Source organism: Neopelma chrysocephalum, unplaced genomic scaffold (assembly GCF_003984885.1).
Source record: "Neopelma chrysocephalum unplaced genomic scaffold, ASM398488v2 Primary Assembly neopelma1_102, whole genome shotgun sequence".
Lineage (NCBI taxonomy): Eukaryota > Metazoa > Chordata > Aves > Passeriformes > Pipridae > Neopelma > Neopelma chrysocephalum.
The window spans coordinates 4,581,266-4,608,064 of record NW_020897765.1 but is presented as its reverse complement, the minus strand read 5'-3'; the positions used below and the strand labels follow the sequence as shown (position 1 = coordinate 4,608,064).

The window sequence follows — 26,799 nt, the reverse complement described above, 5'->3', positions numbered from 1 at the left end:
ATGAACCATTTAATGTAGTAACCAATTCAATAAAAAGCCCACAGCCTGGTTTTCAGATTCGGGAAAGTGGATACAAATGCCAGATACATTACCTACGGTTGTATATCACCTAAATTGTGAATACAGTGTCATATGTATAGACTCTGCCAGCTGCTGACTTGTTTTCACTGTTCACTATGCATCTCATCTGAACAAGACAGTCTTGTTACTTTACATTTACAAACCTCGGTTTTGTTGCAGGTTGAAGTCAAGGACGTAAAAAGTAAAAATATAGTACCTAACTTTGCTTTGGACATAGTGAAGATTGCTTTAAAGAGAAGCTCACTCTGCATGCGTAAAAATGTAGATTGAACATGGTTTTACTTTGTACCTACCTAAATTTTAATACTGCTTTTATGTTTTAAAACACAAAAGAAATGTAGAAGTACAGGCCTTATGTAAAATTCATCACAAATCTTCAAAACAGGTTTGATATGGCCAGTGACAAATGATGTCCCATAAAGCATTGCATGACTATTTTTAACATAACTCTCATACATTATTTCTCCTGCATTGATTGCCCAGCAATATGAATATGTTGAAATACAAGGCAATACAAGCAACTTTCGTATCTCTGTTTAATCTTTGCAGGACCTCTACTTCCTTGACTTCATGTGAGAAGCAAATAAAATAAGTGACGCTGACAACTGGAACCATCCCAGCAGTTTAGCTGTAGCCATCTATTTGTATTAATCACTGCTGCATATACATGGTGAGTGGCTGCTAATTCAAAAGATCCCAAGCATTTCACTTGCTTCACTGTCTTCATCTTTACTTTCCCTTTACTGGGCAGTAATTTGCCCAGTTGAGACCCTAGAGGTTGAGCCCTCCCCACACCAGCATCATCAGTCATTGTGGACTCTAACCCTCGGATTCTAATATTCTCACAATGCTTTTTTTTCTTTGTGTTTTATTGTTGTTGTTTTGTTTTCTTTTTTTTGTTTGTTTGTTTGGGTTGGGATTTTTTTAAAGACAAAATTCCATTTCTCTATCACTTTCATAAAAGCACAACTTTCTCTTACCTCCTACCTCTCTAAAGTTGTTTACTTTGGCACCCTCCTCATTTTTCATCCGCTACCTCCACTTTTGTCCTTTGCTGTAAGACAAATGATAAACGGCCTGAGCATCGGCATGCGTTGGCTTTCATTCCCAGTTTTGCCCACTCACTTTCTGCATCACAGGATTATCCGGGATCTGAACAAAAGCTAGGATCTATCTCCCCCAGGCAATGAAAAGCCATATTAAAGGCAGGCACACCAGAATCCATTTGCGGGCACTGTGCTCAGTGCTGGCCCCAACCTGGTACAAATCGGGACAGGGAAGGAGTCAAAGTAGAACAGATAGCAATGAGAAGAGCAAGTACTTCTCCCAGAAAAGCCTCTCTCCCCAGAAAAGGTCTCCTTCCTGACTTCAGGTAACATGTCTGCACAGTGCACAGGGTGGCTTTGCTGCAGCTTGGGCTGTGTGTAAGGGCTAGAGAAGTTCACTGTCCTCTGTGCCTTTGCTGGTCATATTGCCAGCATCTGTTTACCCTTCTATAAAATGGAATAGTACCACACAAGATGTTGTGAGCCTTAGGGAAATAAGATACTTTTGAGATCCTGAGTGAAGGATACTGAAGGTGAATTCTTCATCAGGAAGCATTTATTGACTAAAAGGGTTAAAAATCATTAGAACTGGCTGTCCAGAGAAGAGATATAGCACTTAATGCTATGGTTTAGTTAACGTGGTGGCCAAAGGTTGGTCTAGATGAACTTGGTTCTTTTCCAACCTTGATGATGCTAACTTGGTGTCAGCTCTGTTTTCATTTCAGACTTTGCACCTGCACTTTTTTCCAGAATTACTGTCACTGACATCCTGTTTGTGGATACTGGGAAGCGCCTCTTCAACCTTCCCAGTTACTTGCATTGCAAGGGCAAATTAGAAAATATTGCCACTTGCAAGCCCGAGCATTCAGCGCGAACTCCCAACCCCCCAAAATGACTCGGTGGATCCCAGCCTCCTTCCTGCTGTGTAAACAGGGGGTACGCACAAGGACGGGCAGGATGCTCACAGCCACCGACTCTCATTTGTACTTGGAGCCAAGACTGGCACAAAGCACTGCTGCACCTCACTGCACGGGGCTCCTGGGGACAGGGAGGGGGCCCAGCGCCGGGCAGCCAGCCGGGCGGGGCCCGCAGGAAGCCAGAGGGGCAGCGCTGCCGTCTCGCTCCCGGGCCGTGGGGCAGCGCTGGAGTCCCGTCCCGGTGCCCGGCCGTGGGGCAGCGCTCCGCTCCCCTGCGCTCGCCCGCCCGCCGGGCTCCCCGGGTTCCGGCAGCCCCCGCCACCCCCCTCCCGGCCCGCTCCACCACTCGCTCCCGTGCCCGGGAAGTCCCGCCCCGCTCGGGGCGGTCGCGGCTCCTCGCCAGCCGGGGGCCTGCCGGGGTGCGGTACTGTCGGCGGAGGCTTCTGCCGGCGGAGGCTCCCGCCTGTGGGGTGAGCGGCGGGCTTCGTGACCTCCTGGGGCCCAGAGCCGGGAGCTCCCGGGCTCGTCCTTGGTGCCCTCGGCCCGACAAGGCGCCCGGGCCGGGAAACTTCTCCAGAGTTGAGGGGCGAGAGCGGCTTTCTCCCCCTACGCTGCCGGCCCGGGAGAGCCGGGGCGGGAGAGCGGGAAGGGCTGGCGGTGCCGCGGGGCTGGGCGGGTGCCGGGGCTCGGGGCCGCCGCTCGGTGCGGGTCGGGGCCCGGCCCAGCCCCGGCGGAGGGGGCGGCTGCGGGACGAGGGGCAGAGCGTGGCCGGGACAGGGCGCTGGATCAGGAGTGTAAAGGCATGAACTCCTCCTTCTCTCTGGAAAAGCGTTTCACAGGACCAGATGATAGTTACCAACAGAGTAACCCTCGAGCTCAGGCGGCTTAACTGTGTGAGTGCAGCTACGCTGCTATTTTTACCGCTGGTTTTTAATATTTGTACTGTCATAACAAGTTAAATATTGGAACTACGTCCCCTCTAGAACTTCCCTCCCGACAGTCCCCGAGGGTGGCTCTGGGAAGGAACAAATGCCTCAATCCGAAACTGGGACCTTCAGAGCCTGCCTGCAGCTCACTCTCCATCTGGAAGCACCCGTATCCCTGTGCAAGATGCTTCCAGAGTTGCTTAAGCTTGACAAGGCTCAACGGCAAAGCGCCAGACTTGCCTCTGAGCCTTGTTGGGATTCACACACTATGCATGTTCTCCGTGGCCTGGGGTGTGCTGCCCTTTACAAGACACAGCTGTGGCAGACTCTGCTCTCTCCTCCTCTTGCATGGGTTTGGTGAGCGCGGAGGGGAGTGCAGGTTCTGAACGAGGGAGGTTTAGGTCCCCCTGCCAAGTCTGCTTCAGTACTGTAGCCAAGCCACTGCTGGGCAGTCACCTTGTGTGTTTGGCAACCCCTCTGCAGCAGGTCTTGTATTGTGATGAATTTGACCTCAAGTTGAAGCATACAAGTCCTGTTGGTGAGGAACTCAGACGAACCTAGCAAGTATTTGAATGTATATATGATCTCTAAGATACTTGTAAAAATAATTATTCTTTTTAGGTGTGTCTGTTGTTAGGGATGGTATCTTCTGTATGCTAGAGGCTTGTGATAGCTGTTGAACAAAACAAATTTTTAGCCAGAGGTCACTTGCATTTGGGAAATTTTGTTTTACTTGTCTGGAATTCCCTTCTGCTTTGTGTTGAATACATTATTCAGTGTTCTCTGTTGTAATATGTTCTGTAGTGTTTAAAGGTTGTTGCCTTCTTTCTGCTGGAGGCTGTTTCAGTGATGGGTGAAGTGATGCTTCTAATAGGTAGTTTTGTATCATTTTGTCAGGTACTTTGGGATTGTTTTATGAAAGAGTACATAAATGTCATTTATTATTATGAATGCCTCTCATGGTTTGGAATTTAACAGACATAATATTTGCCATCATGTCGCCATCGTCACATCCATTATTGTAGTTGTAATCAAAGATGGCAATAATGGCATTCAGATGCTTAATTATATTTTATGTAGGTGACCAGTTCTAACTTATTAAATTAATGCATGGTGGAGCAGGAACAAGTGTCACTGCTTCCCTCTGTGGTTAGGGAGCCATCAGCTTGCTTCTCACACATAAGAATCAGTATATAGTGAAGCATATGGCACCAGTGAGTTCTGTGTTTATTAAAGGACTATTTCTCTGAACATTCTGTGAATTTTGTTCCTTTTTTCACTTGATGTAGATCTAAAATGTTTTTCCCACCTTTCAAAACTCGAAATACTGAACAAGTTCATTTTTTTAGTAGGCTGAAACGAAGACTTCTTAAGGTTCATGAAAACAGTGAGACTTCTACTTTCATCAGACGGGCCACCTCTCTGGTAGGGGGAGAATTAGAGATCTGTCTAAACTGTGGAAACCTAAGGTTCAAGTACCTAGTTTGATTCAGAGCAGTTTTGAACATTTTTACATTTTCTGTATTTCTGGATAATTGGATTGCTAGCTATACTGGAAAGAGAAGGGAGTGTCCCATCTCCCTAATTCTAAGTTACATCTTCTCAAAACTGGTAGGGTAGGTTTTCTTCTTTAATGTCATTTTCTGGTCACAAATTAGAAAACTTCCTCAGAATTTTCTAAGGAGTGGCCATGTCTTTGGTCTGATAGTTATATATGTGGATAATAATCCAAGAAAAGCATTTTGTCCTAGCAACAGCTGGGATATTTTTTACAAGTATTTAACTACTTGGATAAGATGGAAGCAAGAAGAAAGGCCACCACCATCATCCCTTATATGACAGCTTCAAGTAAATCACAATTTTTAACTTGGATGTCAGAGACATGTAGAATCACTCTTCTCAAAGACACTCTGAAGCCCTAGTTTTGTCGAGCCAAAGCCACAGGGTTTTTCCTGAACTAATTTCTGTGGAGGAGGGGGGACCAAAGAAGAATGGTATGTTACCTGCTGAACTACTCTCCCTTTTTCTGCTCTTTCAGCATCTTACCTCAAAGTGTAAAAGGAGAATTGTTTTATCCTACAGTTGTCTTTGCCTTGTCCAGAGTCACTGCAGTGAGGATTTTTCACCCAGTGAAAGGAATGCGACTCTTTTCCTTGCTGTGATTTGTCTACCTTCTGGCAGATGGGTCATTTTCAGATGGGTCTGGAAATGTTCTGACTGGTTTTAATGCTTGAACTCTGGTGGTTTGTAAACTTTATTGCAGCACTTTGTTCTTGGTTATTCACTTTAGACTGGGTAGCAAGGATTTTTTACTCGTGTGTGTTGATTGTTCCTGCTATTCCACTGCTTTACCCCATTGGGGGTAAGAACTTAAAAACAACAGAAGTTGTACAAGCAAGAGATTGTTGACTTTGACCACTGACAAAGCATGCAGACTCTGTAAAGGCAGTCTCTAAGTTAAAAGATACTCATTAAGTTACACACATCACCTTTACATTTTCCCTTGATTCACATTAACTTTTCTTTTGTGGGCTAGTTTCTTGTTAGAGCAGAAGCGGACCTTGAGAAGGGCGTTTAGGTTCCATTTCCTTACGCAGCCATAGAGAACAATAACAGTAGAAACTCTGAGGCTTTTCTGAGGATGTTTTTTTTCCAGCAGGTCTTCAGATTGGTTGCAAGTTTTGTGATGTAGTTGTTTGCAGTAGTGGGACATTGAATTTAGTTCTATGCATCTAAGGTTGTCACTCACTAGTAAAGAAGGTGGTTTTCTGAAAGTCTCTGCTTATCTCAGTTGCTGCAGTCTGCAATATTGAATGAAACACTAAACTCAATCCCCATACTCTTTTCCACCTTCACAGGTCTCAGTGGATCAGTGACTGGTATGTTCTGTGGCAAAGCTGACCTTGAGGTTCATTCATATGAATTTGCTAGCTAGTAATGTCCAGTCTTGATCAGGAGGTAGTAATGCATATCAGTCATCCATTGCTTAGAGATTTATGTGGTGAGAAGGGTGATATCTGTTCTTTGGTGTCTTAGACCTCCATCCCTTTTCTCCTTATTTCTGCATGTAAAGATCATAGAGTGATTTTATGTGGCTCTTGGTGATAGGGCTGTACAACTGAATGATAATGCTCCACCCAGCATGCTTATTGAAATGTTTAAGCTCACGTGAAAATCTGTATATGTGACCTTAAGTAGAGACAAAACAAATGAAAGTCAATGAGAATAACAGCAGGAGTAGTGTTAGATGTATATTCGGTTCAAATTTGAAATTTAGAGGGAATGATGACTGGATGTCCACTTCTGAAAAGCACAGACTTTTTCCTACTTCCTGTTGTCCTAGCAGGAAAAAGCATACGTGCTTGTAGCCCAGAACCCATGAGAAGCAAATATGATTCCATTTAGTCTTAAGAATACAAATGTATGTATCAACATGCAGGACATAGCCCATATTTGCATATAGCATAATGTGACTTCAGTTCTGATTTTTGGCCTAAAAACACTATGTGTGCATGTAAAATATAATTAATGTAATGTTTGACCCTGGAGGAGAATTTTTATCTGACCTTTTATTGGGAGTAATTTTGGAAGCTGCCCGAAATGTAAAATCCCCTGAAGTTCTTCTAAAGGAGATGTTAATGAAAAAACACTTATGGGTATGCTGGTCTCTCTGAGGAAGAGAAGCTTCAATGTGACTTTGCTCAGAGAAGCCTAGATTTTGAGACAGTTATCTGCACAGAAATAAGGTAAATAGAAGTCTGACTAATCTAGTCACAACAGCTAAACTTTAACCAAATTGAAAAACTGTGCATAGTACAAAGTGGCTTAGATTCTGCTTCTTGGGGCAAATCACTGTTGGCATACATGGTCATATGCTGAGTGCACGTGCTTGCTTTGATCCAAAGGTTTAGCCTCCGTACTGCAAGGTCGGTATGAGAGGCTGCACTTGTTCTGGTGTGGCAGTTCAAATGTAAGGAAGCAATCTGTTTTTTATGTGACCCTCAGACCAGGTGAAGCTGGAAGGTCTGTGTCTGCCACTAATTGAGCCACAAAGGAAATACGCAGTAAGAATTTTCACGTACCTTTCAGGTGAGCATTTAAAAGCTTTGCTTATCACTTACCTAGCTTCTCACCCCAGAGTGTGCTTTCTGGAGGTTCTGAGGGCAGGGGATCAATATATTGGCCTTTCCCATAGGTGTACTAGTGTTTAAATTTCTCTTAAAGTTTAAGTGACTGCTTTTAGGCTGTAAAACATGAAATGTAACTCAAGCAGTGTAAATGGTGTGGTGTGTGTACCTGCATATTTTGCTGGGACTTCCTTTTATCACTGTAGGATTATATAAGGCTTGGGCTAAAGCTCTCCTCATTTTTTTTCATAGCACATACAGTAACTTTTTATATAGTCTTACTTTTAGTATTCCTTCTCACTTCCATAGTGTAAAGATTTTTTGGTTGCTCAAAGCATATATAGAAAATCTAGTGAAAAACAATATTTAATGTTTCTTTTAACTTGGCTTCTTAAGGAAATACATGTTTCTGAATGATCTGGGGACCAGAGGTAGGTTGTTGAGGGCCACAGCATTAACCCACTACTCTGAGTGTGTTTTGTGAAAAAATGTGGCAAGGTAGGGATAGATGATGCTTTTTAAATATTTAAATAGGAGGTGTGTAGGCTTTGAATATCTTGGCCAATTTCTACCTGGTTGAGAGATTACACATATCTGAAATGGTGAGGTTCTTTCTGCATGAAGATACAGCCACCCAAAGGTGGGAAAGTGCAGGTGCCCCACTAAGGGCAGAGCGGCAACATATGCTCCTATGGGGTTAGACAGGAGTCTGTGTAGGAGAGAGGCACTGTAAGTGTTCCCTTCCTCTCTGATAAGAGCTTTATTCAAGGCATGAAAGTTCTCCCGTGTGACATCATTCCTTAGGACACAAAGCCTTGCTTCACTGTTGATGCCTGTGTTCATACTAGTGTGCCCTTGTCCCCTTAGTACACTTCTGCACTAGGCGAGGGGCCATACGATGAACAGCTGTCATGATACTTTTTTTTAATTAACAGGGTATGAAGGTAGTTAAAAAAAAGCCCACTGCTTCTGAATAGGTAAGATTATTTTCCTTGGCTCATTTTTCTGAGTTAGCTTGAAGTTCAGGAAATCATGATAATCTCATAGTTCCATTTTGGGAGAGGAAAAAGACCAATGTCTCTTCTGACCAATGGCAATTCTGAAGATGGGGAAGAACATTTAGGACTTTAATGAGAATAATCTGTCACGTTCAGAGCAGTATATCTGCCGTTTCTGCAGAAGAGACAAAAGTTTGCCCAGCGATCTGCATTTTGTCAGTACTTTTACCCCATTTTCAAATTCTGTTTCTTGGGCAAAATAACCCAAAAGCAACATAAGATAAGCTGTTATCTCGTGTAACATAGAGACAAACTAGTGGTGGTGTAAGGGCGCCTGTGTAGGAGTGCAGCGTCACAGGCTGTTGGACACCTTTGCAGGGACTGACACAGAGGTAATTGCTGGACTAAATGGCAGGTGAGCCTGTGTCTGTGCTGGAGCAGATGCAAGTCCAGTCATGCTGCTGCTCTCACCCAGCCAGCTGTGGTGAGCTCTGCTCCACAGCCCCTGTAGCTGCACTTCCCTGATCCTGTGCATGAACAGAAAAGCCATGCTTATTGAAACCTGTGTATGAGAGAATGTTTCAGGCATGTTTGTCCTGTAATTAGCACTTGTGAATACATTTTTGAAGAAGGTAAAGCAGATCTGACACCCATCTGTTGGAGAAGTTAGAAAACTTGCTTGTCTGCTAGGGAAGAGGAAGAACCGTGCTGGCAGTATTGAGTTCCCTCCACCCTGTAAACCTCTACAGGGTTGGCAGAAACAGGGGGGAAGAGAGAAGTTAATTTTTTGAAATTCTTCCTGACATAGTCTACATGTGTTCTCTTATGCTCTGCCTCTCTTCTTCCTTTGTCTTGCTGATTTTTTCCCTTATCGCAAAATGTTTACATTTGGGGAAGGGTGAGATAACACAGCACAGACTAGCTAATGGTAATTACCTGCAGATGTGTCATATATTTCTAATTTGTGGCTTTTCCATGCTCTGTAGGGGTTGCTCAAAGTAGAATTGAATGCTCAGAACATTTCCTCCATCTGTAAATATGTAGTGAACCTGCACTATGTCACATTTCCCAGGACTGCATGGTTAAAAAAGAACGACCCGCTTAAAATGCTCTTGATGCAGCCAGGGCAGCCCTTGTTTCTAAATGGCAGCCGTATTTAACTGTTTCTGGATACAGTAAATACCTCTTGAGCCATTCTTTTTGCTTTTTTGTAAATTTTATGTCACGGCAGTCTGGATTTAGTGTTGCTGTGATCTCACATTGTAATGTAACGGCAATAAAATGATTCCCATACCAGTCTACAGAGAATCTGTGCTAATGCCATTAAAATGTGCTTACCGAATCAAAACAAATGCAGCATTAGCATGTGGAAGCTGTGTTTATGCGATTATAATGTTTCAGCAATATGAGATTACTGTAGGAAGCAACTAATCCAAACCCAAGGAGACTTCCCATTACAAGACCATTAAAATGACACAATGACTGAAGCGCAAGTTTCAGATGGGAAAAGCGGAAACACAAATCTTGTCATCAGTATTCAGGCAAAACATCTATTGAACTCAGTGGAGTTTTTACCAGACTCAGGAATGCAGTACTATGACCTTTTTAGCAGCAAGTCTCTTTAAACAATACCTCTAGGAAAAATATTTACTTCAGCAATAATTAATAATTGATGGTGAGAGTTGTATTTTATGTACCATACAATTGGTGGTTGTCAAGATTTGTCCAGAGTTTATCACAAAACTGTTAAGGTATTGTTTCAAGGCTGTTGTGAAAAAATACAAGTTTTGGTTATATCTTAAGGCAGTTCTCATTTTGTTTTTGTCTGAATATGTAATTTTCAGGAAATATTTATTTCTCTCTTTATAGAGCATCTGGAAGAGAGAAGCCTTGGTCTATGCAGGAGCACCTTGGTGATACTACCACATAAATTAGTGATTTTCAAAACCAAAATAGCTATTATTTCCATATATGAGCCTACCTGCTTATCTTCTATCATAGGAATCAGCACCTTTCCCTCTCACCTCAGACTGGGTTAAGATTGAGGAAATATAATTCACATGTCCTGTGTAGGACCTTCTAAAATATACTTGTCTTGTCCAGGATTGTTTCTTGGCTCCCTCCTTAGTCCATGGAAGGAGGATAATATAACAGAGAGTAACTTGTCCTGTCCTGTTACAAACACTCAAAATAGCCTGGATGAGTTGCCTGTGAATGTCTTTCCATCTCCACTATGAAAATGGTCTAGATGATTGCTCAGTAAAAGACATAGATCATTTTAGATGGCTAAATGAGGTGATATGAATTCAGTCCTTGGTGTATGAAAGAAGAAATTTTTTCAGAAGAAAGTTCTGTGGAAAACGTGGCATGCAAGTCGTTAGTAAAGCACACGAACGTTGATTTTTGTAGTAACATATACATACTTAAACTAAGCAGCAATCCTTACTCCGTTTAAAAGCTATTTGCACCTAAAATCTGTTTTAAAAACACTCAATTAAATTCTGATTCCACTAAGTGAATCTTATTAGGAATAATGTATCATTATTGCATAATCAGGGTAGGCTGTCTGTGTAAATGACAGTAGGGAAGATATCAAGACAGTGGTTTTAAAAATTATTCCAGTCACAGGTTGTTGACTGTCTTTATTTTTTATAATTCTTTTGTTAAAAGCAGTGGGTTTCTAAAACTGTGTTAGTAAGCAGGCACAGGCATTAATATTAATCATATTTTTCATGCAGATAAAATTAGACCTACTTTAAATGCTGTTTGTGTCAGTTTCCATTTTTGTGATGCTTCTTATATTTATAAAAATCCTTCATCTCAATCAAAAGGTTCTGTAAATTCTGTATGTGAGCTGTAATGTGAAATCTAGAGCCTAAAAATCAACAGGTTTGTGTCTACAAGAGAAACCTGGCACTGGAACTGGTAATTTTAGATGTTTCCTACTGTTATAAATCAGAATACAGCAGCCTCAGGCTATAAGAAGATCTCACATGTGCAACCACAGGTCTTCACAATGGGCAAACCAGATTAATTGAGGGTAGTCTAAATTAACTGTGTCAGAAAGGAATTAGTGGGAACAAATACTGAAAGTCAACTTTTCATCAAAGTGATAATCTGAAGGTGAGCAAAAATTCACATTCAATTAGAGTGGCCTTTTTAAGTAACTGCACTATTAAATAACTAAGCAGCTGAAGTGGAAAATTGTTAGGGAAACAGACTGTAATCAATTTGTGCAAGCTTTATCAAAAGAAGTTAAATAGTTAATTGTATGAAAAATTTGTATATGGGTTTGTTTTGCTAACTTAATAAATTGATTGGAAAATTCTCAGTGAACATGGGGAAAGAAAAGTGTGTCTCTGATGCAGAGCGTAGTTGTCACTCTTTATGCTGTCAGGAGTTTACTGAGTGCCAGTGTAGATTTTTAACATTTAAAATAAAAAAGGCGAAAAAAAAAGAAAAGGTAATGCTTAGAATTGTCATTCACTTTGCTGTGCATGTAAGAGTGACTCATATCATTGAACTTTCTCCAGAATAGTAGGTTGCTCTGTAGAGCACCAGCCTTGTTCAAGGATGGAATTAATGACTGGGTTGGACAGCTTAATTGAATTGCAGTGTGCAGCAGTTTCTGACTGAGACAGGTATTTTGCTTTTAATTGTTTGCTTAAGAATAATATTTTCTGAAATCATGCACTTCTTATTTGGCAAAAAAATAAATCATTATATTAATCAGCCAGCAGTCTGTTCTATGAGAGTAATTATTCTTCTGCCTTCTCAACCAAGTTAACACACTAGTTTAGAAATGAAATTCCTAAAAGAACAGTTCTTCATAAGTAAGTCTGCTTTTATACAAGGCAAGTAAACGTAGTCAGTCAGTCATTTCTTTCTTATGGATGGCCAAGTTTTCATATTACAATAACTACCAGCACTACAGACTTCACTAGGCAGGCGATAGCTGCTTTTTCCAGGGGCTGGGTCACTCTTGTGCATTGGTGCTCTGACAGTGACTGCTTCTTGTAAGATCAAAGTACCCCCAAAGAGGTCTTGATGTTCCTGTGCCCTTTGATATGTAGAGTTCAGCGCCCTTCAGATTTCAGTTTTTCTGTCATCCTGGTGGATTAACTTTAGCAGTTAAAAGGAAAATGTCCTCTGAGGGCTTTACCAGTAACAAACCCGTGTTTATGACATTATTCACTAAAAGGGAGACAGGAATGGGAAGACCTCTCTCTTTAATCAATAATGCATGCTCTAGTTAGTCCTTTCCTCTGGACATGATTAAACATGTATTTTGTTTCATAACTGATGATTTTGGTTGACTAGGGATTTTAACTATATATCCTCAAGCCTTTGTGACTAGCATTAGGAAGATCTAACATGAACTCCTACTCCCAAAAGCAAAAGAAAACCCCAAAATCCCAATGGGGAGAGCTGTAGATAATTCCAATCTGCAGTGAGTCAGGCCAAACTGGCACAGGGCCTTTGACATGAACCAACAGCAGACAGTAGCCTCAGTGTTTGTCTTTGCCACTGCTCATTTAAGGTTTTGAGAAATATCACTGTTTCCTTCATGTTAGAGATGAATAAAAAAGTGTCTGAGATGCTGAACCATATAAGTTAAGTTTTAGATTAAGGCCTGTACTTAAACTGTAAAATATTTGACCAGTGAAGCACTTTGACTTCTCCACCGCTCTTTGGGGGCCACACTACATCTTTAGCAACTGTTGTCAGCCTTAGAGGAATTGTCCTGGGCTGTTCCAGACCTCCAGAATGCAGCTGCAGGAGAACCTGAGCCCTGTTGAAGCCAAAGGAGCAGGTGATCATCCCCATCCCTGCGTTCTGCATGCAGAGGAGCAGACAAGGTGCCCAAACACAAACAGCTTCCTTGGTATCCGAGGGAGACAGTGAGTCTTGGAGGACAGAGATAAATAAACTGAACATACCAGTAAGAAATATTCAGCCTTGGTGCCAAGTGTGTTCATCTGGTGGCTCAAGCTGACAAGAATTGACAGCTGCTGAGGAGCAATGAATCCTAAATGAACATACAGTGGTTGTTACTAAATAGAAAACATTTGTCTTAATGTGATACTGACTGCAGCACAGTAAATGATGATGATGATTTCCTTGTACTGGAATGTGATGTGTTTATGTTGCTGGAGTACCAGCGCAAGTGCAGTTGGGTAAAATCAGTGCCTTGGTTTTCATCCTGACCACTCTGCTGCAAACAGTGTTTGAAAACATCCCGGTGAATACACACAGTGTGTAGGTATGTGTGTGAGAGAGAGGAGGGAATTCAGAAATTGCCAGAGAAAGGTTTTCTGAAATGTTTTTGTTTCCTCTCTTTTTCCTTCTCAGACTCTTTTAGGATCTGATTTTTTTTAACCTTTTGTTGAAGAAAAATGCCTTCCTTGAGAGGGAAAGTGCAGACTGTCTTGGGCCCTGTGGAGCCAGACTGCCTTGGCTATACATTGACTCACGAGCACTTGACTATGAACTACAGCAGCTGTTTTTGTCCACCTTCTCCAGGCCAAGAGCCTTTGTCTGATGGACCCATTGAGATGAAGAACTTGTTTTGGATTAAGCAAAATCCCTACAGCCATAAAGAAAACCTTCTTTTGTATCAGGAAACAGATGCTGTGAAGGAGGAGCTGTTGCATTTTAAAGCAGCAGGTGGTGGGACTATTGTGGAAAACACAACTACAGGAATTGGTCGGGATATGAATACTTTGAAGAAACTTGCTGAAGAAACTGGAGTTCATATTATTGCTGGTGCTGGGTTTTATGTAGATTCCACTCATTCTTCTCAAACACAGACCATGACAGTGGAGGAGGTAAGTCTTAACCATTGCTTGAGTGTCCCTCTCCTGTGAATTATCCCTGGGTAAGCCAAAGTTGGACAGAAGTTCCAGCAAAATAGATGAAATACAGAGGTTCCCAATGTGAAAAACTTGGTAACAGCATTACTGCTTGTGTGATATTGTTGGAAATGATATAACTTTCCTGATTTTTTTAATGGTCCTAATTAACCTTTTAATTAGTTGTCTTAATTAATCATAGGTTGTGTGTTAGGCATTAAATCATTTTTAGCCAGCATATAGCAAAAGTTTGTCATAAGCAACTGTTTTGAGAACATAGCTTGGGAAAAGTACTAAAACTAAGTTTTGTTAAGGTTAACCTTGATATCCTTCGATGAACAAAGCCCATGAGAGAAAGATGTATTGTTGAAGCTGGACATCTGGAAACAAGGACCTTTTGCAGAAACCAGCAGATAACTAAGAAGACTAATAAAGGCTCAGTATTTGTGTTGGAAAATCCCTACCAGAGGAAAAAGATACTAAAAACACTAAAAGTGTGAACTAATTAGCATAAACAACAAGAGATTAATAACCAATAGTGTATAGAATACTAGTTAATGAAAGGGAATTATGTAATTTAGAGCCAATGGACATTAATTTCTTTGTTAAAAATGTATAAGTAGGTGAAAAAGTGCTGTATTGGTGTCTGTATGGAGACAGGATTTTTGTTGGCCACATAGACACCCAGCGCTGCAAATAAAGAAATGCCTTACTTTCTAACACTAAAAAGACAATATTAGAGTGTTCTTTTATTTCCTATGATTTCGGAGGTATTTGGCAACAATATAGCTGGAGCAGCACTACTTGTGCTGGGGTTATCTGTCAGCATTTCCAGTTCTTAAGCTCCATTTTCTCAGAGGGATTTATTATAATGCTACAGTAAAAGGAAAATAAAGTATTTCATGTGCGGACATCTGGTACAACACCAATTATCTGGGTTTTTTTACTATTTTTACTAATAGTTTTACTATTTTTAAGGAAGGAGTATATCCTTGCTAGCTCTTTTGTCTTTTTTTCTGGCTAATTGTTTCCCAGTGAGTTTACCCAGCATTCTTGTAAAAAACATAAATAATCGCAATATTTATAGGTCAGTTGTAAATCATTGGTCTGCTCAGGCTGTGTGTTATATCTCTCCTCTCTGTCATTTGTCCAGGCTTTTCAGGGGAGTCTATGTCAGGTTGTTTGTATGGTGCCCAAGACAATGTGTTAATAATAACTGAGGTCCCCAGATATTCCTATAATAATAAATATTCATTCGTCTTTTATTAAGAAAATGTGATGATAGAGGCAAGAGGGAACAGAACTCTCCAAGGCAGGAGGCTGTGAATGCGGATGAACGGAGCTGAGAAAATTTTTAAAGATCTGTCACAGTTCACAAATGAGTCAAATTCATTTTAAAAATCAATGGTCAAAACTTGAGCAGTGCTACCAACAAAACTGGACCCTAGCTGGCCCAACAGTCCGCAGCAGTCCTGCTTTTCCTAAATGTTCTTCCATCACTTGAAATTTGATACAAATAGTTTTTCTCAGGCAAAGGTTTCCCTTCTGTATTTGGAGGATTGATGGAGACCCCTGGATGTCCTGTACTGAGCACTTCATCCAGTCCAGAAGGTGGGTCACCATCAGAGCCATTTTTTGCTCAGTTCTGAATGTATGCTTAAGATGTGTGGCCTATTCTGGAAAAGAAGAACTAAAGCTTTTGTAACAAACTACTTTTATTAAGAGATTCTGATGTCTTTTTTTGCCTATGAATATTTCAAAAGCAAGCTAATTTTGACCCTATAAATTTGTCAGATAAGCTTTGTTTTTGTGGTCCTGAAGTCAGCAGAGCTCCTCTTGTTTTACATCCACATTCCCATAAGTAGGATTTGCCTTAAATTTGTCTCTTCAGGATCTTTGCCAGAGTTTCTCTCTTCCCTATCTGAATGACAAGGTTTCCTTATTCTCTGAGTTCTTGTTTTGCAAGAAATTACATTGAATTGTATCTGGAGCCAATTCACGAGTGCAAGGCACAGGTTTGGGAATAAGCTAACTTTTTTTTTAAAAGAAAACTTAATCTCAGGCTAAATCACAGTACAAATTATATGTAGACCAGCATTCTTGGCAAACCTGGACAAATGTGCGAACGGATACTGTTAAATTAATTTGCTTCTCTCTTTATTTTGGTCTTAGTGAATGGCTGGCATAACATTAGTTGACAGAAACCAGATTTTAACTACAGTATTTTCACACACCCAGCTGTTAATTAAATAAGTTCAGAAAGACCTTGGGTGTATAACAAGTACAATGTCCATAGGCCAAATTTGATGCTATTTAACACAAATAGTATTAATAACCAAAAATCTCATTTTCCTGTTCTCTAGCTGACAAACATTATTGTTGATGAGATACTCAAAGGAGCGGATGGGACTAACATCAAGTGTGGTGTCGTGGGAGAAATAGGTTGCTCCTGGCCTTTGACTCAGAGTGAACACCGTGTGCTCCAGGCAACAGCACAGGCTCAGTCACAGCTTGGATGCCCTGTTACCATCCATCCTGGCAGGAGCAGCGACTCGCCTTTCCAGATTGTCCGCATTCTGCAGGAAGCTGGTGCTGATGCTTCGAAGACGGTCATGTCTCACCTGGACAGGTAGGCAGACTGTTCTGCTGTCCATCCAGCAGTGTTGCCACAGCTCACTGGGGTTTACGGAACTATGCTGGAAATAGTTGACATAAAGTATTATCTCCAAGTTTACTGTCTTAAAAATAAGTGCTTTTATAGAGCTTGGTTGGCCTCCAGCACTTCAGTCAGGATCAGCTTTTAGATTCCTATTGATGAAGAGACTTTGGTATTTTAAATGCTCTCTTTGAAAGCCTGGGAGAGAGATTAGGAATAACTGTAACCACATTTTAAAAATCAGAATTCCGTTAATTTGTGTCCCTGTACAGATCCCTGTATTTACTCAGCACTGGACATTGAGCAGCTCTCACTAAATTGGGTGGGAAGTTGCTGGGCTTCCAGCATTTTTGAAAACTGGATCGCTCTCAAGGACCGTACCAAAATCTCACAGAAGCTAATGGAAAACTTGATATTGCTGGATTCTGGGTCAAAGCAGAAGGCAGATTTTTAATGTTCTGCTACCAGACAGAAGAAATATTGCTTAAAAAGAGAATAGTTGGGTTTTGAATAGTTCATAGCATAGTCTGGGTAGCTAATTTATAGCTTTCTCAAGAACAAAACCCAGGAGCTCCACATCAGGCATGGAGAGAAATTGGGATACTTTTTTGTCTCCAGCTTAGAAATACAGCCTCTATTACCAAATCAGTTTTGTATGACCTTGTGTTGCTCATGGTGAGCTGGAATATGTCCAAGCATTGATTAGTTTGGCCAGTTGCTGAATAATGGAGACTGTTTGTGGTCATATGATTCTCAGCAATTGGATTGTTTGCCCTCAGTGTGAGTGCAGTACAGGCAACAGCACTGTGCTCCAAATTTCTGATAGTTGTAGGCTCTAATTGAGCTACAGGTGTTTTGTAGGCAAAGGTCCTTGTTTTACTTATAAATTATACAGACTTCCTTTATATATTTACCTGCATTCCATTGTATCTATGGCTGTATTTTCCTCCCCTTTTTAAAGAAAAACTGATCACTTAAATCTTCTAATGAAAGAGAACTGAGAAGGCTGCAGATATCAGTACTTACATAGCCATTTTGATAAAACATAAACATACAGTTATCATCATCATGGCTAGGCTTCGCGAACGAAGATTTGGGAAGGGCTCTACCCACGTTTCTTGCAAGCGCGTTGGTGGCTAAAAAGGCCAATACGAGATAGACACATCTGGTTGCAAAAGACACAGCAGAAAGACTCCTTAGATGGTATATTCTGCAAGGCTCGATTCTTTCTGCGTTGTCTTTTCTCCTCAAGAGTGATCCTGCATGCTTTCTCAAAAGCATCAGCAGCGTTATAAATGGTCTGTCTCCAGGCCTCCCGATTAGAGGCCAGAGTAGACCAGTTATGGTGGTCAATATGCCCGAGGCTGAGTTGTTGCTTCAGGGAGTCCTTGTATCTTTTCTTCGGAGCTCCTCTCTTGCGACAGCCAGTGGCAAGTTCACCATAGAGCAGGATCTTAGGGAGGCGGTGGTCCTTCATCCTGGAGACGTGCCCTGCCCATCGCAGTTGCATTCTCAGTAGCATGGCCTCAATACTTGTGATTGCTGCCTGTTCAAGAACAGATGTATTGGTCACGTAGTCTGACCAGTGGATGTTTAGGATTGTGCGGAGGCAGCGTTGATGGAAGCGTTCTAGGAGACGCAGGTGGTGGCGGTAGATGACCCATGATTCGGAACCATATAAAAGAGTAGACAGCACTATGGCTCTGTAAACACTGATCTTGGTACTTTTCTTCAAGTGTTTATTACGCCAGACTCTTTTATGGAGCTTTCCAAAGGCACTATATGCCTTTGCTAACCTATTGTCTATCTCCCCGTCGATCTTACCATCTGAGGAGATGAGGCTGCCTAAGTAATTAAACTGTTGGACTGATTTGAGTTCTGACTGGCCGATGGTGATGTGGGGATGATGGAGGACTTCCTGAGGTGCAGGTTGATGGAGAACTTCTGTCTTCTTTAAGCTGACTTCCAGCCCAAAGAGCTCAGCAGCATCTGCAAAGCAGGATGTTAAACGCTGCAGGGCTGCTTCTGTGTGGGCAACAAGGGCAGCGTCATCAGCATAAAGCAGCTCCCGGACAAGATGGTTTAGGGTCTTAGTATGGGCCTTCAGTCGCCTTAGGTTGAATAGGCTTCCATCAGTACGATATCGAATGTAGATACCGTCCTGATCATCGAGGTCTGCTGTGGCCCTTTGGAGCATCATACTGAAAAAGACTGTGAATAAGGTAGGAGCGAGAACGCAGCCTTGTTTCATGCCATTCTTTATTAGAAAGGGCTCAGAAAGTGTGTTGCCATATCTGACTTGATCGTGCTGATCCTCATGAAGTGAGATGATCATTTTAAGGAACTTGGGGGGACAACCTAAACGTTCCAAAATCTGTCAAAGACCTTTTCTGCTCACAGTATCGAAAGCCTTGGTGAGGTCGACAAAGGTTACATAGAGACCTTTGTTCTGTTCCCTACACTTCTCTTGCAGTTGTCTGAGAACAAATATCATGTCTGTGGTGTTCCTGTTGGCTCTGAAGCCACACTGACTTTCAGGTAGAATTTCTTCTGCTATAGCGGGTATTAGTCTGTTCAGGAGTATTCTTGCCAAGATTTTGCCAGCAATGGAGAGCAGAGTAATACCACGGTAATTTGAGCAGTCTGATTTAGTACCTTTCTTCTTATACAAGGTGATGATGACTGCATCACGAAGGTCTGATGGTAGTTCGCCTAGTTCCCAACAGCGCACCACAAGCTCATGAAATTTAGCATGGAGTGCAAGGCCCCCATGTTTCCAGACTTCGGGTGGAATTCCATCAACCCCAGCTGCCTTGCCGATTTTCACCTGCTGTATGGCCTTAAGGGTTTCTCCTAAAGTGGGGGCAGTATCCAATTCGTATTTCACTGGTTGTTGTGTGATGGATTGAATTGCTGAGTCTTGTACTACACGGTTGGTACTGAAAAGAGTCTGAAAGTGTTCAGACCATCTATTCAGAATGGAGGTTTTATCTGTCAGAAGCGTTTGACCATCTGCACTGAGTAGTGGGCTTTGGACTTGGTACGTAGGCCCATATGCTGTTTTCAGGGCCTCATAGAATCCTTTGTGATCCCCTGTATCTGCACATAGTTAAGTTTTTGCAGCTAGATCGGTCCACCACTTGTTCTGGATGTCACGGAGTTTCTGCTGAAGCTTCCTGCATGCAAGACAAAAGGCTGTTTTTCTTGCGTGACATGATGGCAGTGCAAGGTGTGCTTGGTGGGCAGTTCTCTTCTTCCTCAACAAGTCCTGGATTTCTTGATTGTTTTCATCAAACCAGTCCTTGTTCTTCTTGAGGGAGAACCCTAAGGATTCTTCAGAGGATTGCAGGATGCAGCTTTTAATATGATGCCAAATTGATACAGTTATGGGGTTTTGTCTTTATACATTGTTGTAAATTTTTTTTGAATTAAGTATTTTAAGAATTAAGTAATTTGTCGGTGGAACTTAAGCAATATAAGCAGGAAAATAGTCAAGACAGTGGTGCAGTTTCATTTACAGCCACTGATGCACAATATGACATTTCCTTATATCTCTTTCTATCATTACTTTCACACATTCAGGTTGGCACTTTCTATAACATAAACTACTGTGAAGTTTGGCTTTGCAATGTGCATTTAACATTTTAAGTCTCCTCCAGTGAGAAAAATCCATGTGGGAGCATCCCAGTCCTTTAAATGTGAGATAAATTTGTACATAGCTTCATATTTCTTGTCTGCAGTTGACATAGGCAAAATGGTAGTTTGCAAGTGGATCTACAATGAAATGATAAAGCTAAAATACTGGCTGCCATGTTCTGCAATTTAGCATCTTAGAACAAAAGGTAGCAAGTGTCCATAATGGAATATGTGTCCATATGGTGCAGTTAAAGGCTGGGAAGCAAAAGCTATTGAGCCTTGGCTTTGGCCATTCATTAGGGGTTAAGGTTAAAAAGGTATCGTGGTAGGGATCAACATTCATTCACTTTTAGCTTTTGTTAGAAGCCTCACAGCAACTGCTCTGAATATGGACTTCATAATGGTTTGGTGGCTGTCCCCATGGGGATTTACAGATGAGGCCCAAACTACAGAATGCTTCACTGTGTCCTTTTCCATGAGTTCAGGGCAGCTCAGGCACAGTGTTGCCCAAACATCCAATTCCAGCACAGAGATCCGCAATCTGAGCTGGGTACTGCTGCTGTTGCTATATTCCCATAGCTCACAATGGGACCCGATGGCTGATGAAACTAAGCTCTCCAGCTCTTCGTTGGGACAGAGCACCAAAAGCATGACAGTAACAATAGTCTTAAAAAGAAATTGTTGGACTGTGATTTTGAAATATATTGTTGGGTGTTTTTGCTATGTCCACCAGGACTGAATACTCTTGGTGACTGTCTCCCCATGAACCAAGTAGGGCTGGATCTAAAATAACCTGTTCTCTTGCTCTGCACTTGAAAAACTCATTTGGTAATAAATGTTCAGTCTCTGTAAACTGTAATATTTATTTTAAAATAACATTTTTTATTAATTACAGTTGGCAAGTCTTAGACTCCTGCTGATGGCAGGCTTGTTTGAACAAGGGTTTTGTCGCTCTCAACCCATCTGTTCCTCCTACTTTTAGTCCTGTTGTTAAGTCATAATATTGAAAGTGTGACATCAGTCATTTCCATAGCAACAGACTGTGATGTAATTGTATAAGGTAAAACTGCTCTGTGACATCAATATCTGCAATAATAAAAAAAAATTTAAGTACTACCCTTTTGGTTAACTGTGATGTTCTTGTGGAAACTTGGTTTTTAATTAAGTGAAAAAAATTGTGGCTATAAAGATTAAATTGTATCATTTGAGTGTTTTTGTTTTCCTTTGGACAGTTTATACACTTGGTAAAAATGGTTCAAAGAAAACCCAGAATATTCCAGAGACTCTTATTTCTGTTGCTGTTCTTTTCCAAATGAGTGATATGTGATAGAAGCTTTGTTCCTTCACTTTTCAAATCTGCTGTAAAGCCCATGTCCCAGGTACTCACAGTGCCATTATATATTTTGGTGAGAGCATTTCCTTAAGGCGTTCTGGCCAGATCCCAGTGCAAACAATGATATATTGCTGTTCTAATGGCAATCTAGAAACATCACTGTACAGAATAGAAACTAAAGACAAAGTTGTGTATTACCGGTGTGTGATGGATGAAACAAGCCCTGGATGGAGCTGTCTTCTGTAAGTCTTTTGGGAAAGTAAATCTGCCTTGTGTAAGTAATCCATTGTCTTTTTTGTTTTCTAAATGTCACTATGAATTAACCTCCTCCTTTAATGTCCTTCCTGGTTAGGTTGTCTGTTGAGAGGGTTAATGATATCAAAAGTAAGTAACTTTCCTGTTTCCATTTAAAGATTGTCATAGATGTTTTCATTATTTCATGGGGAAAGAGTTGGGGATTTTTTTGGTTTTTTTTTTAAATGCATGAAATCTCAAATGAATGTGAGAAAGACGATGCTGTGTATCAGCTTAAGTTGCATGTGTCATATAGGAGTCCTGTTTTTCAAAAGGGTGAATTAAATCTTAGATTATTGTTTTTTTTCCTTGCAAGTAGGAGGTCACAAAATTCCTGTCCTCATGCCATGAGATATTTTATTCTTGTTTTACAGTACTGACTCTGTGTTATATGTGTTCTGCAGGACCATATTTGATACAAAGAAACTTCTGGAATTTGCTAAACTTGGATGCTATTTACAGTATGACCTATTTGGTACAGAATTTCTTCACTACCAGTTCCATCCCGATATTGATATGCCGAACGACAATGAAAGAATTGCAAGGTATCTGCTTCCATGCAGTTTAAGCTATAGCATGACCATTGACAAAAACATATTATTGGTACTTAAGACCATCATAGAGTGATTCTGCTTGCTGTTCAAAATTGTCTTCTTTCATACTAAAATAATGCCATTTCCCCCTGCTGCAGTCACACCCGTAGAGCAGCATGTATCATTTCTTCTATCTGCAGAGGAAGATGCAGAATCATAGTGTTGTACAAAGTTACTTGAGAAGAACATCAAAAGCTTTTTTAACTTCATTCTCCGTCCTAATTCCATGCTGATCTGGTTGAATTTTATAATTTACTGCATTTATACAATCTGTTTAAAAAAAAAAGGCTGGTGATACTGGATTTATGTTAGGGTTTGGCTTTTATTTGAAACATAGCTTTGGAAACCTAGTGCTGCTACTAAGTGTCATCTGAGCCATATCTCCTCAGTAGTGTGCTAACCCAGCAAAACTTGCTGGTTGTTTTGGGTGGATTTGATCCTGTGCTTCTCTCCTGAAAAACTGTTTTTTTTTTCCAAGCACTTTATCACCTTTCCACCCCCTTTCCTTTTGCCCTTTCTCGCTTTTGAAGGATGCAAGTCCTGTCTCCTCAGAGCTCTCATGCTCCTCACACTCACTCACAATGTGAAAATATTGGCCCCACTAGCAGGATACCTCTTCCCTGCTTCTCATCAGCACCTGCAGTCTCAGCTCAGCTGCACAGCAAATCTGTTGTGCTGTGCTAACACAAGGTATTGCCAAGGAGATGCATTCTGTGCAGAAGCTGTCTGAGAGAAGTAGGATCAGCTGGGAATGGGCACCTCACTCTTTCCACTCCATCTGGAGGTGTGATCCTTCTGTGCTGTTTGTCCACAGTGTTTGTGAGCAGTGAAGTGGCAGGTTTCTGAGGGGTGAAGTGCCATCCTGCCTGTGTCTTTTTACCTTCCAGAGTAAAAAATGGTTCTTATGTTCTCCTTGATGAGAAAGATTTTATGATCTCTGATCACTAATAAAGTAAGTTCTAGCTTCCACTTACATTTCAGACATAGCTTCTCTCCCCCTCATTGTCAGATTTAACCTTGAAACTAATCTCTGTTTTCAAACTGTTCCCTCCTAAGAAGATGCTGTGGTTACTCTTCCACTCACTGCCAAGCATTTGCTGCTGCTTTTCACACTAGGAATAGTTTCTCTCTCTCAACAGTGCTCTCAGTCTGGCACTCAGTATTTTAAACTGTTGCAATGAATCTGCAGTTTTCACATTTAGAATGGATAAAGGTGCTCCCTCTCCTGTGCCTCCTCCTCTCCTGTGCCACGGAAGGTCAGCTTCTACGGAAGCACTGCGGAATACATATAGAGAACTGGACTATGCTCTGGTTAACAAGTGCTTGTTCAACCGTGGCAGAGTTTTCATTCCATCCATGATACTTGCTCAGCCACTGATGTCTCTCCTTAAACTCTCTGGCATTTGAGTATTTCTTGCTGCAGGCTGTTCATAGGAAGAAGTGACAAAAAGTTTGTCTTCTCATTGTATGGTGTGAAAATGTGCATTTGAGTTAGAAGTGCCCTTAAATGGATACTGATGCACCCACAATGGACTTGAGATGGCACTGGCAATATCCTTAGGGGGTTTTTTTGTGAAACAGCTCCAGAGAGGTAGAAATCAAATTGACCTCTATATGAAAATACATAAGGGAAAACATATCTTCAGGTCTTTTCTGTTCAAAACATAAACTTATGTAGTCATAATGTACCTACTGAACACAGTTTAGCCATCTGTGTACTTCAGCAGTTTGACTGCAACCTACTGCTAATGCAAGTAAAATACTGACTTTTGTTCAGGGACAGTTTTAATTTGAGTCAGAAGAAAGTACTAACTAAACTTAAAAGAATAAGCAGAAAGGAGTGATGAATGCAAAATGGAAAGGATCATGTGCCTCCTCAACTCGTGAAATTAGTCCAAATAAGAAAGAAGATGATTCTAAATGATGTTTGGTCAGCAAACAACTTAGTTTCCCCAGTGCCATTGCTCTTACTCTCTGTTGAGAATTGGAACACGCTGCCCAGGGAAGTGGTCACAGTACCAAGCCTGTCTAAGTTCAAGAAGAGTTTAGCTCTCAGGCACATGGTGTGATTCTTGGGGTGTCCTGCAAAGGGTCAGGAGTTGGACTCAATGATCCTGATGGGTCCCTTCCAACTCATCATATTCTATAATACTGTTCTATAGTCCCTCTGTATTTCAGGCTGGAGTAGATACTTGTGATGTTGTAATGCTATGGTATACATAGTGTTGTGCACTGTATGGCACTAGTTATGGTGTTTTTTTCCGAAAGATGAAAATATTTTACAAAAATCTATCCTACGTGCTTTCTTCCTGCTGCCCATATTGATTAGATCCCGCTACATGTATCTCCTCATAACTAATTGCAATAAATACTGACAGTAAGGGCTTTCAGATACAGTGTAGTTACTTATAAAACTAGTATCTGTTTTCTTGTTGATCAAAGCACAGTCAGGAAGGTAAGAATCAGAATTTCACAGTACTGGCAAATGACTGAATTGGAGGCCTACATGAGGAACAAGCACTTTCCAGATCTGGTCTGTCTGTCTCTGCCACTTCAATGCAGGAATCTACTGCCAAACTAAACTGAAACTTACTGGGAAGCTTAACAGTTGTGCAATACAGGTGTTCAGACTCACCTAATAAATTCTAAAAAATTAGCTGATCAAGGGATTAAGGCTACCTGAGTGAAACATGAAACAGAAGGACTTGTAGCAGTCCTGGTACAAGTGAGTGACCAGACTGATTACTTCTTTTTCCAAGCTGACTTGTCATTTTGCCAAGCCTGTTCAGCTGGGTTGCCATATTCACTCCTCTTATTTCCTGGCACATGCTAGCACTGTGCCATGCCAGTCTTATTTCTGTTCTTCCTTAATGAATATCTTTGAAATGTGTTTGTATGATAACTGTCTATATGGAACATGATGGTGGCAACTTCATATTTTTATTAACCTGGTTTGCTAAATGGGATTTAACTGAAGATGTGGAAGTATTTGTGCAATTGAGCCAGGCTCCTTAAAGGACCTGTCACACACAGTCTGGTCATTAGCAAATGTAATAGGATCAGCTTTGTGACGGCAGCAAGAAGTAACCTGCTGAGAAGGAGTTTAGATAGGAAACTATTACTTACTCATGTATATAAAACCTGTGTCCCATGCATGGTGATGCTGAAGCTCTTGAATTCCTCTGTGAACTTCACGGGACTGGGAATGCAAAGCCATGTGCCAAATGGAAAGAGTTTTCCTTCTCCATTTTGAGATGTGTGGTGGTATGTTTTCAGAGGTGGGGTTTTTTCATGCAATAAAAAATGTGTTTTAATTTCAAGTAAATATAAGGAGTATGTTTTCTGAGCACCTAAAATAACTATTTTCTGCTATAATAGAGTCCAGCAGTACAGTAATATAAGAAATGTAAATCCTGGTTACTTCTGTGCTGCTGCAGAGTGAGAACTTTCACTGACAGGTGTGCTTTTAATTCTTCAGGATTCGTATACTGATTGATGAAGGCTATGAAGACAGAATTCTGATGGCTCATGATGTGCACACCAAGAACAGGTTGATGAAATATGGAGGTCATGGATATTCACATATCTTTGAAAATATAGTTCCTAAAATGCTAATTAGAGGCATATCCCAAGATAAAATTGATAAAATACTCCTAGCAAATCCAAAGCGGTGGTTGACTTTTAAGTAGGAATAATGAATAATTAGTCCTGTTCTGTAGGGAAGCTTGATAAAATTCAAATTTCTTTCCGGAGAGCAGTCATTTTAAAATTTGGTTCTTTTCAGAGAAACTGAGGAGATGCAAACAAACTGATTATAAATTTTCTTTTTAATTAGAACATCAAAATTGAGTACTGTGTCTGCATCTTTTCCCTTCTGGAAATTTGTACATGAGCCTACCTCAAAATCTTTTTAATAGAAATTTTAAAATAATTGTTTCAAGAGCATAATCTAATACTATTATTGAATGTTACCCCAAACTACTTTTGAAGATGCACGACCTGGACTTTGACAGAAATTATGGTTTTCAGTTAAATTTCCTGTCTCAGGGGGCTGATTTTAATCTTTGTAATACTGACAATCTTCTCATTATCCTTGTATTCTTTGAGTAATGCTTGATGAAAGGTCTGGAACTTTTAAATAGCTTCTGTAGACAACACAAGGCAAAAGAAATCTCAAATAAATCTAAAAAGGTAATTTTTTTATAGTTTAACAATTTACTTAATTTTAACTGAAAGTGTAAAAAATACATGGAAAAATATATTTTTGAATAAAGCAATTTGATGATCTCTTAAACTATGTGCAGTATTATTACAGATGTCTTTTTTTAATCACATTTTTT

At 40.9% G+C, this 26,799-nt stretch overlaps 1 protein-coding gene across 20 annotated transcripts; it reads left to right on the top strand.

Annotated features, from left to right (window-relative positions):
- Positions 1-2,311: 2,311 nt before the first annotated feature.
- On the top strand, positions 2,312-26,756 carry PTER (phosphotriesterase related). 20 transcript variants are annotated; one of them, XM_027695747.1, is made up of 7 exons: positions 2,462-2,514; positions 9,965-10,008; positions 11,629-11,736; positions 13,448-13,923; positions 16,311-16,576; positions 22,271-22,411; positions 25,938-26,756. In XM_027695747.1, the coding sequence occupies exons 4-7, from the start codon at positions 13,492-13,494 to the stop codon at positions 26,146-26,148; spliced, it is 1,050 nt and encodes a 349-aa protein (XP_027551548.1). In that variant the 5' UTR covers positions 2,462-2,514; positions 9,965-10,008; positions 11,629-11,736; positions 13,448-13,491; the 3' UTR covers positions 26,149-26,756. The 20 variants fall into 20 exon arrangements, with proteins under 20 accessions (XP_027551560.1, XP_027551565.1, XP_027551569.1 ...); XM_027695761.1 differs by lacking the exon at positions 2,462-2,514 and adding an exon at positions 2,828-2,937 and having other exon boundaries at positions 13,619-13,923; XM_027695765.1 differs by lacking the exon at positions 2,462-2,514 and adding an exon at positions 2,829-2,937 and having other exon boundaries at positions 13,717-13,923.
- Positions 26,757-26,799: the final 43 nt, after the last annotated feature.

Coding starts and splice junctions, on each gene's coding strand:
- PTER (XM_027695757.1), top strand. CDS start 13,492: ATGCCTTCCTTGAGAGGGAAAGTGCAGACTGTCTTGGGCCCTGTGGAG. Junction 13,924..16,310: donor AGACCATGACAGTGGAGGAG/GTAAGTCTTAAC, acceptor CCTGTTCTCTAG/CTGACAAACATTATTGTTGA. Junction 22,412..25,937: donor GACAATGAAAGAATTGCAAG/GTATCTGCTTCC, acceptor TTAATTCTTCAG/GATTCGTATACTGATTGATG.